Source organism: Pavona decussata, unplaced genomic scaffold (assembly GCF_977016875.1).
Source record: "Pavona decussata unplaced genomic scaffold, jaPavDecu1.1 SCAFFOLD_62, whole genome shotgun sequence".
Taxonomy (NCBI): domain Eukaryota; kingdom Metazoa; phylum Cnidaria; class Anthozoa; order Scleractinia; family Agariciidae; genus Pavona; species Pavona decussata.
The window spans coordinates 849,761-866,524 of NW_028145483.1; the positions used below are offsets into that span (position 1 = coordinate 849,761).

The 16,764-nt window shown below is 38.3% G+C and overlaps 2 protein-coding genes and 1 long non-coding RNA gene across 6 annotated transcripts in view; 2 read left to right on the forward strand and 1 right to left on the reverse strand.

Moving 5' to 3' along the window:
- Nucleotides 1-269: 269 nt before the first annotated feature.
- Nucleotides 270-16,764, forward strand: part of LOC146478871 (uncharacterized) — a 221,721-nt gene continuing 205,226 nt past the window's right edge. For 2 of the 3 annotated variants that reach the window (XR_014865061.1, XR_014865060.1), the window contains exons 1-3: nt 270-429; nt 565-619; nt 4,522-4,787. This is a non-coding gene — a long non-coding RNA (uncharacterized LOC146478871). Of the gene's footprint in view, nt 430-564; nt 620-4,521; nt 4,883-16,764 lie in introns of those variants that run through there. The other variant, XR_014865059.1, reaches the window with a different exon arrangement.
- LOC146478872 (neuropeptides capa receptor-like) overlaps nt 7,407-16,764 on the forward strand; it is a 62,317-nt gene continuing 52,959 nt past the window's right edge. The window contains exons 1-3 of one of the 2 annotated variants that reach the window (XM_085111634.1): nt 7,407-7,780; nt 9,045-9,361; nt 9,981-10,769. In XM_085111634.1, the coding sequence (XP_084967760.1) occupies nt 7,585-7,780; nt 9,045-9,361; nt 9,981-10,373 (906 nt within the window). In that variant the 5' untranslated portion in view covers nt 7,407-7,584 and the 3' untranslated portion in view covers nt 10,374-10,769. Of the gene's footprint in view, nt 7,781-9,044; nt 9,362-9,980; nt 10,770-16,764 lie in introns of those variants that run through there. The other variant, XM_085111633.1, reaches the window with a different exon arrangement.
- LOC146478873 (adenosine receptor A3-like) lies at nt 13,591-15,073 on the reverse strand. Its single transcript, XM_085111533.1, has one exon. It carries the CDS (start codon nt 15,071-15,073, stop codon nt 14,120-14,122), a length of 954 nt encoding a protein of 317 aa, XP_084967659.1. The 3' UTR covers nt 13,591-14,119.

Sequence of the window (16,764 nt, forward strand, 5' to 3'; positions counted from 1 at the left end):
TTTTCTTTGAAATAAAAGGATATTTCACCGAAAAAAAACTACACAGTGATTTTAGTTATATACTAGCCTATCTAACTTTAAGATATGAAAGAAATCGAATTTTTCACCCTTGCTGCGATATGTTTGATTTTTACGGACAGGCGCTCTTAAGGGTTACTTAATTATATTTGGGTCGATCTAAAAGAAACTGTGATCATGTTCTGGACATGTGAAATAGACGTGCTGATCACAACATCACAAGCAAGAAAATTGAGACACAGTCAGTCTCATGACATGACAAATAACACGAAATTTGATCTCACTACTGTACACTTACATCTTCTTGCTTCTTTTAAGGTTTAGGCAGTAGTGTTCAGCTTTAAACAGACAACCAACACTGACGTTTTCTCCAGAGTCGTGCGCTGTGCTACAATGTCTATGACAGGCGAGGTACATATTATTTGTTAATGTAAATACATTCAGCTGCTGAAAACGTCTTCTCTGTTTAAAGAGACAACTTTCACCTTCTTTTCTCGTTACAAGGTATTTACCTCTAATTACATTATCAATATTTTTTTGGCACAGGACAACGCCCCACCCCAAGCGATGGAGGAGCATTGTGAATCACATGATGACAAAGGTAAAGGAAATATAATATTTTTTCGGCAGGAACGAATCGCTCTGGAAATTTTGATTGTACAGTAAAGTAAAACTTGACTTCTTTGCTTCGGCGTTTTTGTACCTAAAAGGATAGTAATTTATACAATAAAGAATTGAAAAATTGTCAAATACTTGTGAATTGTTCGTGGCTAGTCTGACGCGGCGTTTCGTCTCGGCCAAGAGACTCTTCAGAGACCTTTAGAATTTGTAGGCAAACTCGTTGAGCATCACGCTCAAAGTCCCGTTCGCAAATTCAAGATGTTAGCAGTCTGGCCCTCTATCGCAGAAGGATTCCTAACCGCACGTACACGAGTTGAAATTTATGCAATAAAGAATTAAATTTCAACTCGTGTACGTGCGGTTAGGAATCCTTCTGCGATAGAGGGCCAGACTGCTAACATCTTGAATTTGCGAACGGGACTTTGAGCGTGATGCTCAACGAGTTTGCCTACAAATTTTAAAGGTCTCTGAAGAGTCTCTTGGCCGAGACGAAACGCCGCGTCAGACTAGCCACGAACAATTCACAAGTATTTGAAAAGGATAGTAGCATGGGAAAATAGTTCTTTTTCGTCAAGGAACGAAAAACGTGACTTAGAAAACAATTTTAAACTGCAGGATGCTGGAAAAACCGACGGCAACTTCATTTGTTCAGTTAGAACGGTCTCTGTTTCCCAAAAGTTTTCTGCCACCAGAAATCGGTCAACTATAGAATCTATTCAGATTAACGTATGGTCCGAAAATTGTCCTGAGCAGGAAAAAAAAGACATATTCGACATATTTCTCTTGAATATTTTTAGTCTGGTGTTCTCGACTGATTAGATAAGTGGGCATAAAGAAATAAAATAGAAATAGAAGTGTTCGCCAGTTATTCCAGGGCAATTGCTAGCGCTCGTCTAAGTTGTATCCCGAAATGAACTAAACCAAAAATACTGTTAGTTGAAAGCCGATAATTCTCAAATAGCATTCAGTATACGCTTTCGTCCTGAAAGGTGGATGCACTGAATGGAGACCTGTCCCTAACATTACATTGGCTTATTTCAAATTATGAGTTCATATTTAAGACTGTCAATATTTTTCTGTGGCTTTTCCACGCTTTTTCTTTAGTTTGCATTTGAGATTTTGCTGTATGTTTGTCGAAACTGTTCCATTCTTTGAGTTATTGGTGAACATTTTTGTTTGGCAACACAGCGCACGAACTTTGGCCACCATTGTTAACAAAACTGAAACGGTGCCTTTTTTCCTTCCCAGAAACTTAAAATCGTTGATCTTTTTGAATACGTTGAGTGAAATATTATCGAAATTTATAGCAATAGATTGATCACATTCCCGGCTGACACATAAAAACGGATTTTAACAGATGTCCTCTACCGAAGAATGAGAATTTCTGGGTACGAGAATAACAGAATGCCTACTGTGTCTATATTTAGGAAATAGAATTTCCTTATTTGGTTGAGTTATTTTAGTGGTGTGATGTAACAGCTTGTGACTGTCATGTTGATCTTGTGATCCAAACATGCAGGGGAACCGAACGAACGTCTAAGTTGTATCCCGAAATTAAAAGCAAAAATACTGTTAGTTGAAAGCCGATAATTCTCAAATAGCATTTAGTACACGCTTGCGTCCTGAAAGGTGGATGCACTGAATGGAGACCTGTTCCTAACATTGGCTTATTTCAAATTATGAGTTCATTTTTAAGACTGTCAATATTTTTCTGTGGCTTTCCGACGCTTTTTCTTTAGTTTGCATTTGAGATTTTGCTGTATGTTCGTTGCAATTGTTCTATTATTTGAACTATTTGTGAAAATTTTTGTTTGGCAATAAAGCGCGCCAACTTTGGCCACCATTGTCAACAAAACTGAAGCGGTGCCTTTCTTCTTCCCCATAAAATCGATGGTTGATCTTTTTAAAATGGTGAGTGAAATATTACCGAAATTTATAGCCACAAATTGATCTTGAAAATCCATCTTAGGAAATTCTTGGGCAAAGTGTTTTTGTACAAATGTTGAGCATATGCAGTTGTGCTGTGTGTCACATTCCTGACACATGAAAACGAATTTTACCAGATGCCCTTTACCGAAGAATGGGAAGATTTAAGTACGAGATTAACAGAATGTCTACTGTAATGACCACAACGGCAAAAGAAACTCCAGCATTGCGTAATAACAACACGCTTTATTGAAAGAACGACAAACGAAAACTGCCTCCAAATGAAGCGGCGAAGAAACTGCTAAGCAGCGTAGCCATGAAGTGAGGCGGTGAAGTGAAGCGAAGCGATTATAAACTAGAACAAAGCAAGCAAACAAAACGTTACAAAATGAACTAGCGCAAATCGATGGCGCGAAGGAAAAACCGACACTTACATTTTTTGCGGAGCTGGGCAAACCAAAGTAACTGGAAAAAACCGACTGTCCTAAATCGTATAGCGGACGAACAAACTTTGTAGGTTGACTAACTGCTTCGCGGTGAAGGGATATACTAACACTAAAACGGCCAAAAATTCTATATAAACTGCCAAAACTTGTGAACAAAAATGTGAATAAATAACACTAAATTACGCAACTACAAATACCGCACGCACGAGATATAGACAAGAACATTCCTACACAAAATAACACAATAACCTAAATGACTACGCGTTTAGTTTCTACATCTACTGTGTCTATAGTTAGGAAACAGAATTTCCTTATTTGGTTGAGTTATATTGGCGGTGTGATGTAACAGCCTGTGACCGTCATGTTGATCTTGTGATCCAAACATGCAGGGGAACTGAACGAGAACTTACTTTAATTCAAGAAACACACCTCAAATTTTTCCTGCGTTCCCAGGTCCCCTTCTTCCCGGCTTTTAAAGACATATTTGTGTAAATTGAATATACATTGATTTGTTCCGATGCTGAAAATTTAAGTTGAAGAACGTTTGAGAGACTCAAATTTTATTTCCCGGATTAATTTACTAGCTGTTGTCTGTTTTACGAAAGGTCCAGGCGAACCCTTTTTCGCATTTTTTACGACACATTTGCCCCTTCGAAAACGAAAGGAATTAGTTTACCATCGATACGAAATTTCAGCAAACATTTTAGCGAACAAACTGGTGGATTTCATTTCTTTACGACTAAATCCCAATATCTGAAGCGATTGAGGCCACTTCCGAACAGATATCGACCTAAATGAACCATTGGGTGTACTTAATTCACAGTCTAGGTTATCCTACATAAACGTTTGGTAGGTTGTCGTCTGGTTGGTTTATTATTTAGGTCTTTAAATTAGCGTTTAACGTAGTTCTCTAAATAGTCATACTTGGGAGTTCTTACCGACCCATTGGCTTGCATTATTGTTCTTGAAGAGTCTGTTTTTTTAAAACTGTTGTTTTTTTCGACTTTTCATTGGATACCCGTCATTCTAAGTAGTTTTAAAAATTTTCTACGTGCCACCTATTTTACTTTATTAGATACCACCTTTGACATAGATATGCCTTGCACCTGGTTCCTCTCCCGTGACTGTTCGTGCTGACCGTTCGTAATCTTCGTGTTTTTTATTAGTGTTCTCATTATTTTGTAATTTTTACTTGATTTTTCTTAGGTTGGGGTTGCGCCTTTCATGGGTATCATATCCCGTTCGCGCTAACCCTTTTGGTCTTTCTTTTCATATTTCTTTCTCTCAAATTTATAATTTGCTGTTGATTAATTTATTAATTAATCAATTGATCAATAAAGCTGAACGAATAAAGAATAAACGTTAAATTACTTTCGACACCCAATTGAAAACCACTCTAATAGGACAATTATTGTGAATCTTAGAACTTGGAGTTGAACATCATGACATTAAAATTTAAAAATCAATGCAGCACACTCATGATCACTCTCCATCTTTTTGCTTTCTTCAGGCCCACTGCCAGTGCCTTCAAACATCCAGGAAAATTTGCCTGTTGCATTTGCGATGCTGGAAAAGGTGCCCGACAAGTGCAGATGTCATTCTTACTGTAGTTTTTCATTGGATGGACAATCGGAAAACATATTTGGATAGCATAAAATTGTGACTGCTCTATAAGAATTTATAATCCGGGTTGAATCGTCCAGTAAGATAAGTCAGTTAATCTCATCATAGTTACTCTTGTTTAAATCGTGATGTTATCTAAACAAACGTATACATGTATGACAAGCTGATGGGATAATCGTAAATGTATTTTATGTGGATCTCTGTCATTACATTGTCTGCATGCGTAAAAATAAAAGTGGTTAAAGCTTGGTAGTGGTTCATATTTACTGAAAGTTTCTGCATAAAGTAACTGATATAACCCTTATTGGTGATAAAAGAAAGAAGACCGCAAGAAATCTAAAAGTTTTTAATTTCTTGCTTGAACCTTTTTGACTGAGAATGGATGAACCCCTGTTCAAACTGTTGTGCACAGAAAGTATCCCTTTACTTTGCAATTACAGCTGAGTCAGTTAGAATCATCCAGATTCCGTTATAATGGTGTTGGAAGTTACCTTGAAATCTTGAAAGACTTACATAAGAAGTGATGATAAAACAGAAATGGAAAACAAAAATAATCCCTTGTGGTCTGCAGAAAGCATTTGATATTTAAATTATTTCTGTACTGCGATTGTTCAAATATTTTCATATATGCAGGACGATCTGTATAAATCTACAAGAAATCATTAAAGTTTGAACTACGACTACGGCTTGTTGACAGAGCAGCTACAGTGACATTAATGCTTCATCATTGACTGGACGGATTTTAACTTAGATGACGTCAACTGAAAACTGCAATACAACTCTCTAGGCCAGTGTTAACAAAAAGTTAAATTTATTTATTTCCCATTTACCATAACCCGCACAAGCCTATAAATGGATTCGGTGATAACAAATTGTATTGCGCTACCCGTTGTCTGAGAAAACCTGGCAGGCGTCACGGGTGGGGGTCGGCCGATTTCCTTCATTTTAGCTGTTTTCTACTTTCGGTCAGTGATGTTGAAAAACATATTTATATATTGAAACACCTTATAGTTTTCGAGATTCGACCAACCCTCCAAAAATCTACCAACTTCGAGAATCTCTTTATATTTGGATAGTTTTTCTCTGATTTTAAGTCATCTCAAACTTTCTCGACACGTTTATTATCTCAAGAGAGGAAAAATGATTTGCACGTAATAAAATTCAAACGATAAACATGTGTGTTTATTAACTTTTCGTAAGATCGTTTTCTCAAAAAGGCGCGGGCCGTTTATGATGAAAGAAAATAGGTCTAAGAAATCATTATCATCCCCTTAACACGAATAACGACACGGAAGTTTGGGATCAACAAAACCAGAAGCGCTTTCAACCTTGATTTCAGGTGCATTTTATCCGTATATTGGACAAAATAACATGTCACGCACATTGTCACCATTTGCATTGGCTGCTCTTTTGTTCCGTGTTTCAACAATTATTTGTATTTCCGAGTTTGTTAACCTACGAATTCGAAGTTCGGTGAGGAACCTTAATCAAGCTGTATTTAATACCTAGTAGGATCCGTATTCTTCTGCAGAAACCGGACTTTCAAGATTACAGGGAAACATTAGTTTGATAATTAACTTAAATTGAATAAGATAAGATAAGATCAATATCTCATTCAGGATATCTCTAATAAAAAAAACTATTTACAAAATTATTTCAATCACGTAGTAAGAAATAAAAATATATCAGTGTAAGCTAAGAAGATCAAGTTGGCTGTAAAAAAAACGAGAAAGCGCGATTAGCGATTAGGCAATAAGTAATTCACACGTTCATTTTTCCTATTAAAAATTTGTTCCGATAGTTCACAGAATCCATTAGGTGAATCAGGTTTAGATAACTTAAATGATCAAGACCGGCCTAAAGGCGTTGATACTTTTTGAGTATCGCCCACGTAATGGTAGCTGGTTCCAATGTTCAATAACTCTATTATTAAAGAAATCATGCGTTGATCTTAAAGGATGATGCGAAGTGACTTTTGATTAGGAGTCTGTCACTGATTCAGACACGTAGAGCTCAGCTGTGGTGACGCAGTTTGAAACCTGTGGTCAGAGAAACTCAGACAATTAGTTAGTTAAAATTTCTCCTTACTTCTACATTTCTTCCTTGGGCGGAAAACTGTATGGTGTTTCTTGAACTCTTTACCTGGTTTGTTCACTGTATCCCTGACGAGAATGACAGACCTTCTGAATAGACTGGTTCGCACTGGTTCGTTCACTCGGTTTTTTCGTTCGTTCGTTCGTGTCGGTGGCGCTCGCTGCACCGTTTGATCGTTAAACTTTTCTATGATTGACTATTCGGGAGGGAACTGATCATTATACGCGACCTAGATTACAATTACAAGACCGCTATGTGGACAAGTTGAGTTGATTAACAGACGTCATTTTTTCAGGCGGAAAAACGCAACTTTTGCACGGAATATAAAAACTGAATGACTTGTTCGTAAACACACCATGAAAGTGTTTATTAATACAAATGCCTTTAATTAGTTATTTTGACGAAGCAATTATACAAAATGATACTTTAAAATTTTGAAGTTGTGACTATTTGGGATGAAATTAATACTATACCTAGATTACAAGACCTCCATGCTGACAAGACCAGTTAATAAATTGATGCAATATTTTTAAGGCGGGAAAACGCAACTTTTACGCGGGTCGTTTGTCTGTCGTCTGTTTACATTCAGTATCTACCGCGGTCGGCGTCCTTCATTAGGGAACGGTTTATTAACCGCCGTAAGTGCGGTGCATAAAAGCTTAAATGACTCCAAAACTTGTCATGTTATCGGCAATGACAGCTAACAAACAATTTGTTTGTCGGACCGCGGGCTTTGTTGATCCGCACGTGTTAAACAAATGCGCATGTCAGAGTATAAATAAGGCCAAGTTCAAATGGGTTCTTCAATCAGTCTGTTTAACTCAGTTACGGTAACAAGTTTATCAGATTCGTTGAAATGGAGTGTACGCAGTTCCAATCAGTTGTTGCACTTGTGGATTTTCTTTTGCGTTCTGCGCATGCTAAAAGGTCACGTGTGCTGTTACCCAGTCTTCCTTTCCCTGCACCAGTCTCCAGCAAGTCGCTGACCGACTTTTCCATCTGCAGTATCCTGGGTCTAGAAAACGACGTCGAGCAGTCTTCACCAGGTTCTGGTAAGAGATACTCTTTCTCTTTTACAAACATCTTTCTTATAAAACTGTCAGTTGAGCTTAAAAATGACAAAAATTTTAGAAGAAAGTTTAAGAACACACCCAGGCTAAAATTTGGCGAAAACGTCATAGGTATTTGTCCTGCTGTTCAGTTTGGAAGCTGGCAGTTTGTGAATACATATGTATAGAGCAGTTGAATGCAAAATGATACCGCGTATAGAAACATATACAGCTTGGCTAATTTTTTATCTTGAATTTCAACGTGTACGTACTTAGTTCTCTAGTTAGAAAATGTTGACATTTTTAACTGAAATACTTTGCCATGTTATTTAAGAATGTCTTTAAAATCGTTTTCAGGTCCACACGGCCAAAATATTAGGGAGAGAGTTTACGTTTACGGCAAACGGCAAATGGCAGAAATGACCACGTGACCATGTTTATCCTATCTTTGCCTCGCTTTTTTCAGTTTCTCAGTAAAATTGAATAGTTTGAGGTTAGCATCAAAGGTCAGAATTATTTTGCACTATTCTTATCAGTGTGCTAATGTTTTCCAAAAAAAAAAAAAACATAAACGCGAATCTGACGTTTGCCGTTTGCCGTAAATGCGATTGTCCCGAATATCTTTAAAATGGTGTTCAGACTCAAATCGCCAAAACATTAACAGCGTTTTGTGCTGGTATAGTCTCAATCAAAAAAGTTAGAATTTTTTTTACAAAAGAGTGTAAATCTTTACAATAAACTGATATTTGCGACTTAGTTTTCAAGTTGCTCAGAAGTTCACTTAATGTACTACAGAAATATACATGCAGTTTAAACAAGTATAGGATTTTTTAAATTGAAAATGTTTCAAAATTTAAAATTGCGGCCATTCTAATCTTGTTTATTATACATATGCATGTGCCATCAGTTGCTGATGAAATCCTATTACAAGGCCCGTTTATATATGTTTCATTTTTATTTTACTCAGTTCTAATCGATCAGATGTTGTCTTTAATTGCTTTTTAAGTTGTATTTAATTTGTATTTGTTTTTCATCTTAAAACCATTGTGTACAGTTTGGTTGAAGCTAGATAATTTTAACGCGATCGATGTCTTACCGATTTAGAAACAAATCTTTGGAACATTAATTCTCTATGGACGCATTGCGAGCCTATGTCCGACTGATCAGGGTCTTGCACTACGCTCAACTTTTTTTTTTTACTCAATTTACAATGGAACTGAGTTTGGCTAGTCAGTCTAATAATTATTTGTTCATGATTTTCTGGTAGAATGCCACAGAGCCACCAGCCCACCATTATCGCCTTACTCCGACTGCACAAGTCCCCGGCCCAGCCTCAGAGAAACCAGCCCACTGTTGACTCCTTATTCTGACATAACAAGTTCCAGCAGCTGCGATTATGACAGCGAGCCCAATCAAGTATCGACTCATCCTGATCAGCCACCGAGGAAGAAGCGACAGCGCACGACCTTTTCCCGGAACGAAGTGTTGGAGCTGGAACAAGAGTTCAAACGGCGGCCATATTTGATTGGTGATGATGACGAGAAACTGGGACAGAGACTTGGGATACCGGCCAAAAGTGTAAAGGTGAGTTAACACTGAATCATGTTGAATAACCTCGGAACGTTTATTCAAAAATGTGAGCAACAATTTGAGAAATCGGTGCCGCGTTTCGAAACAGCGCGCCATTAAAGTTTGTTATATAGTCTCCGACGGTTGAAAAGAAATTTATGCCAATTTATTTTCGCCAAAGTGGACGGTTTTCGTGATTCTTTTAACCGTTTTGTTTTTGCATTTGTTTGACGATTGATGGTATTATAAAGAAAAAAAAAAGCTTTATTTATAATCATTGTTTCCTACCTGAAAGGATGAGTGATTTCCTAACTGCGCCGAACAAGATGTGTTAAGCAAACTAGGTCATTCTGTTTTCTTTCATCTTACATTTTGAATCGACTGTATTCAATTTTTTCTGAGGCAACATCGTGGGTTCTTTCATTTACTAAATTAAGATTTGTTTTTTTACAACTTGCGGTTGTTTAACTGCGTATTTGTAGACTATTAATTGAAATTCTTGAGTAAAAATATTTGTTAACCGTTCTGACATCGTACTTCGACACGGCTGAATATCAAAGCTTTCTAAAGTATTCAGATTATTATTTATACCATTTACTGCTCAACTTAATGATAGTTTTTCTTCTTTTTCCAGTATTGGTTCCAGAACCGACGAGCCAAGTCACGGAAACGAGATCGAAAGATGACGTCCGTCTGTCAGACCACTCCGTCAAACCAGTTTGAGCTACCTGAAAACAGAGTAACGCATCCGAGAAGACTGCAGTTTGTGAACCGATCCCCTCAGTCAGACCACTGGAAGCAAGCTGAATGCATCACCTATCCACTGATGGAAGTGAATGGAGAAGATCGGCAATACAGCAGACCGATCAGACCAGTTAGCAGTCATTCGTCAGTCCAGTCAAACCAGTTTAGAGGCGATCATCCCTTAGTGTTACCCATGTTCCATCCGGATCAGTTCCAGATCAGACCAGCTGAGCCTGCAAAGGTACCGTGCAGCCGTGTTGCACGCAGATTCCAGCCGTACTGAAGGCGCATGTCAAAGCCAATAGGAAATAAGGTTTAGAATGCATCATTCATGCGTTTTATTCATATGTGAAATAAATTAGTTTTCGACAAGAATGAATAGAGAAATGACGCAACAGTAAAATAGGTCGCTTGCAGTTGTATAAAATAGATGTAATTAAGTAGATTTTTAAGTCTCCTACCTGTCTATGAATGAAAGAATAAATTGTTTAAAAACATAATAATAGTAATTATGATATGTCGGGAGAGTTGTAAATAAAAGCACTTTGTAACTGAGAATTAATGGTCGTGATCAAGTGTTATGTTTGTCTCAGTTTTGGCGGGTAACGAAGATTTGAGCGTTACAAACCAACTTGACGCATTTGCTTTGTGCAAAACTTAAGGCTTGGGGTAAGCGAATGAGCACCTTGTTCTGAATACAATACAAAGTCCTACTTAAAATATTTACAATGGTTACTATACCAACAATATACTGTACATGCTATATTTACAACTAATAATACTTACAATGCTCACAATACAATATACTTACAGTGCTTTTAGTACTTAAGTTGTGCAAAACAGTTTTATACGTCTAAGAAATGTTATGCTCAAACTTAAGTAAAATGCCAGGGGAGTGGGAATGAAGCGGGGGGGGGGGGGGGGGGGGGAAATTAAAAAAATTAATCGTAATTAGATGTTCATATACATATAAAATCTCCAAGAGGTTCCCATTTTCTGCTGTCCCCACTGTTTGATTCTACCTCATACCTTGATTTCAGTAAATGCAGGTATTGCAAAAGGCTGGGAAGTTTTGCTTTTGTTTTAGCTAACCATATATGATATCGCGCTAACAGAAGACAGTAGTTTATTTGGAGTGCAAATTTTGAAGAGTCCGGCCTCGGCCCCAAGGCAATAGGTTTTCCATCGTAAAGTCTTCCGATATCAAATGAGCTTTCCTCAACCATTAGGTTACATCATTCCAAAAAGATGATATTATGTCACATGACCAGAAAAGATGAATTCATGTTTCCGGTGTCTCTTTGCAAAACGTACAGTTAGTGTTGTCCTGTAACCCGATTTTACATGAAAAATTATTAGTTGGCATTCGACTGTGCAAGAATTTGAAATGGTATTTGATAAGTTTAGTGCTCTTGGTACAACGTCTAGTCAAACAGTAGGCAGAGGTCCAGTGTATGTTTTTCTTGATTGCGAGTTCACAGTCAATGAGCCATTTCTTTTGACTAATGTCCGCGGTATTGTTTTTAGTATTTACTAGTTTTTTGTAAACGGGAGAGCTTGCTCTTTGGGTGTTTACCATCCTAGCGAGAAAACTGCCATGCTCTTAGATACTGCCTTTAGAAATTTGCCAAGTGGAGTTCCGTAAGGATTTAACTGCTGCTACAATCCCGTAAAAACTAAGAGGGCGAACGTTTAGGTTGTAATTAAGACAAAAATCATTCAGGGAAAGAAAAGTGTTATTATCATTCCCTAATAAATGTTTCACCTTAGTGACACCTTTTCCAAACCAATCTTTAAAGAAAACGGGTTTATTACCAATCATTATGAGCGAATTATACCATAATGGTTGATCTAAAAGGTGTTCCTCGGAAATTATTTGATTTTCAAAAGTAATTTCTCCCCAGATTTCTAGTAATCATTTATCATAACTTTTCGTTTTACTTCGTCACCTTTTCCATTCCAGAACTTCATTTAAGGCCGTGTAATCTGATTGCAAAGGTGTTAATAAATAAACTTATTGAGACACTACTAAAGATTTTAGCACAGTGATTTCCCCTAACAGAGTTAAACGGCGATACCTCCAACAGCTTAAGATTTTCCTCACACTCTCCAATTTTTCGTTAAAGTTCAAAGATGCTGACATCTCAGGATCAGTTGATATCCATAGACCTAGAGCTTTAACCTTTGCCGTTTCTCCAGGTATAGAAATTGGGTCATTGCCAATACTAGAGCCGATCCAAAGAGCCTCCGTTTTTCTGTCATTGAGTCTGAGGCCGGAGACTTTTCCAATATCATCAAGTATTTTGAGTGGAAAAGACAGAAATTCTATGGATCCATCTAAAATCAGTGTTGTGTCGTCGGCGTAATGGCTTATTTTGATTTCTTGATTGCTTACGAAGATTCCTTTTATATTTGAATTGTTTCTGATAGCTTTGGCTAAAACTTCAGCCACAAGGATGAATAAGTAAGGTGACAAAGGGCAGCCTTGCGTAACACCTTTTTGGGTCCAATCTTGTACCCAAAGTCCTCAGGCTCTTTGGCCAGCGGTTAGTCGCCAGGAGAGACTCTGGGGACATTTTTATTTCCGTAGGATTTCTGCAGTAAAACAATGGAAACCGTTACGGAACAGCCAATCAAAAAAATTGAATTTTCTCGATGTCCCCCTGAGGACTCTGGGTACGAGATTGCTTTGGGCAGGAAGAAATTGCTGGCCCAACAAACAGCTTTCCGTATTATTATAAAAAAAAGTTTTACCCAGTTGATAATTGAGTCACCGAAACCGAAGAACCGTAAAGTATCAAAGATAAATGACCATTCGAGGGAATCAAAGGCCTTTTCAAAATCTATGAATAGTAGCAATTCCGGAATATTCTTTTCTGAGGCGTATTGGATAATACCGTCTATGTGTCTGATGTTTTCGCCGATGAATCTGCCTTTCATAAAGCCTGTCTGATCATAGTTTATAAGGCTTTGTAGTACTGATTTTACTCGGTTTGCTATGGCTTTTGCGGCTATCTTGTAATCGGTATTTTATTGTCTCGTTTTTCCAACCTACTTCTCGGTGTTTGAAAATCGGAGGAGACACTCTTCCTCGTGTTTGATCTATTACTAAATCACTTTACTTTAAATTCAATCTTCAAGTTAGTGAAACGTCAGCCGGGGAATTTTATTTTTGTCTCGCCACAAGGGTTCCGATAGAGCTTCCTTGTTGGTAAAGGTAAAACCCTTTCAAAATATATTTATGAACGAATTGACTTCTGCGGGGTCATTGCCAACCTTATTGCCAAACGATTTGTCTTGGTTGGTCAGTGAAGATAGGTTTGTGTGGGGGCGGGGTCAGAACTTCTTTTTTGTCCTGATGAATTGAAACTCTAACTGAAGAAGAACGTTTGTTTACAGAATAAATTGCCTGTACTTCAACTTAGAAACACAAGAATCGTCAACCGTAAATCAGACAAACACTTTATACAGCTGTTTACACTTTTGACAAAGGAAGGTGGGGTCGTATACTGTTACGCGCGTTGGACATCGCATCTGAAGAAGGAAGCTTCGAGTAGCTAGCCTCAAGCTCTGCCGTCGTGTTTGCTTTGACAAAAAACTGTGCTCCATGTTGCCTCTCTTCACGCAAGTCTCCCTTCACATGGGCATCCAACGCTATATTTCGGTGGATATCTGTACGGAAGGCCTCTATCCCCTCAGAAATAAGGATTTAGTTGTGAAGAAAATCAAAAGTTTTCTTCGGCAAAATTTCGTAACATTGGAAAACTTATTCCTTTAGTTTTCGACTGGGAAAATAGATCTTTAGAAATGCGAAAAAAGGCCAGCTCGCACTTTCGTAAAGCCAAGAACAGCTCGTAAGCTTGGGGAATCAAATTCCGTTCCCTTAAACTTTTAGTAACTTAAATTTTCCGCTATTATATCCGAACAGATCAATGTGTATTAGCTTATGTATGTTCATGGTTGAGTTTCCTTCTTCACCAAATACTCAGTTGTTGTAATTGTACATTTGAATTCAGAGGACGTAGGTTTTCATTTACAAAAAACATTCCTGATTGTTCTTCGTACCATGCGCCTTATTTCTCGTATTCTCCAACAGTAAAGTAAGGGATTGAGCGAAGAATTCATTAAAATTAAAGTCGATCCAAGAAAGTGAACTATATGGGTAGTTCTGTCCGTTCCACGCACTTGCGTTACAACCAAAACGCAAAATGGTGGCAAATAACAGAAAGCAAATGCAGCATAAAGATAGAGCATACTTTGAACAGAGCGTTTGTATCGTGTCATGTTAAACTGACCTATTCTCACGCATGTAAATTGCCTTTGCCGACAAGTTCCATGTGCGCTTTGAAGAGGAAACGTTTGCATCCGGGCTCGCACCGTGGAGTTATGGCGTCGCAGTGTTAAATAAATCTTGAAGTAGCAGAAGGTCATCGCCGCAATACAGATTCCTAGACCACCGTTGGCGAGAATGTTGTAAATTCGGTAATCGAAAATGAGGATCACGGTCTCTCCGAATTTGTATATCCACAAGAATGCCAATGCTATGACAACTTTCTTGAAGGTGACCACATTTCGATAACGCCTGCGAAGGTACAAAGCTAGTAAGCGATCTATTGCAATTGCTGTGAGAAAGGACACAGAAATGTTTGCAAAGTACCAGTTTGCTAGATAAAACAGCGTTCCCAGAATACGCGACGCATTAGGGTAACCATACAAGCCTGTTAAAACGGCCAAGATGTAGGCAGGCTGTACCACTAGCCCCACTGCAAGGTCTGCAAAGGCGAGATTAAAGAGAAACGCCTTGAAAACCGAATGCACTTGAGCTAAGGGGATCTTCTTTAGAGCTACCACAACGAGCGTATTTGCGATTATGGTTGTAAGCGCAGACACTGCATTAACTGTAACATCGAACACGTACAACGGAAATGGAATTTCTGGATCGAGATAATGCCCTTGTAAAATAATGGTGAAATTCACGGCCATCCTTTTCAGGCGCAAATGTTATGTCACTACACGTTTCTCCTTTTCAACGTGCCAGCCTCAATAAATTTCCATCTCTTCTTCCGAGTGACAATATTAATAGCTTGATCTTAAAGAAATCGTTGGGTTTACTGTCATCGACAATTTAATCAAAAACTTGTTTGCCCTGATAAGTTATAGGCATGTGACTGACTAAAGAACTTTACACAGCTGCTCAACTGCGTAAATCCCGTCTACAAAAAACTGCATAATATAACTAATGATTATGCCATTCGTGTCAATCACCGGCCTGTCTTTCCTTTTGTATTGATTATTTGGTTTGAAAATTTTAACTTTTTTTGCAAGGTCATGCCGTTCGTTTTTCATGACGTTACTTGTATCACATGCAGTAACCATAGGAACCGAACAGTTCGTGTCGGTGGCAAATCAGCTGTTAAGAAGGCCGGCATTAGACACCTCGGAAAATTGGATTGAAATTGTGAGAAAACACGGGAATTTCCTTTGTTAAAACACTTATGTCGCCTTAACTTTCGCAACACTGGAAATCTACAGTGAATCTAACCCCTTTTGTTTTAAGGGCGTCAAAAATTCCGCTTAAAATGCGGAAAAAGGGCAGCTAGCATTTTCGGAAGGCAAACACCAACTTCGAAATTCGTAGAATAAGATTTCGTCCTCTAAAAATTTCTGCGAGTTAAATTTTCAGGTATACAACGCATGTACGCTGATTAATATCTCAGTTATTGTACACAAATATACCTTAAAAGAACCCTAAAACAACTAAGTACACAGGAAAAAACATTTCAAGTATTTTTTTAATAAGATCTTTAAAGTTCTCGTTGGTTGTCTCTTAAAGGCCGGTTCCAGACGCCGCTCCACTCATGTGCCGAACCTAATTCATTTAAGTTCGACTCTGGAGTGACTTAGGAGCGACGACTGATTCAGACGGCGTGCTTTCTGCCGCATCTAATTCGTCAAACCTTGAAGCAAAGAAGTAAAACATTTTCACCGAGACGTAAAGACAGGAATTCTGTACAAACATGTGGCTGATCAGGTTTAGTTATCGCTAAGTAACAATACACTAACTGAATAAGAGAAACCAAACTTTATCGGTGATTCTCAATGACTTTTTCCGATGGTTTTAGCTTTAAATTGTACATTTCGAGTCAGGATATAAACAGAAGGTAAAACAGGTTTATGCCAAAGCAATTTTCTCTAAATAAATTACAAAGCCTAGCGAATTGAAGCCAAAAGACAAGACTCAAGAGAATTCGAGCGACAGTCACGCTTGTACTTACTTCACGGTTAAAACTGCATGCGTGACTTGTCACGGTATGGAGCTTTGGGCCAATCACAATCGCCGGCAAACAATGGGTAATTTATGCATTAGGTTCGGCACATGAGAGGAGCAGCTGCCGCTCCAGTGTCGCATAATGCGGCAGCCCCTGTCGAAATCAAGGATCTTTGCCGCACCAAATTAAAACTGCCGTAGCAAACTGATTCAGACGCCGCTCTTTTGCCGGTCTTAATTCATCAATTAGGTTCGGCACATGAGTGGAGCGGCGTCTGAATCAGCTGCCGTTCCAGTGTCGCATAATGCGGCAGACCCTGTCGAAATCAACGATGTTTGCCGCACCAAATTAAAACTGCCATACCAAACTGATTCAGACACCGCTCTTTTGCCTGACTTAAGGTGG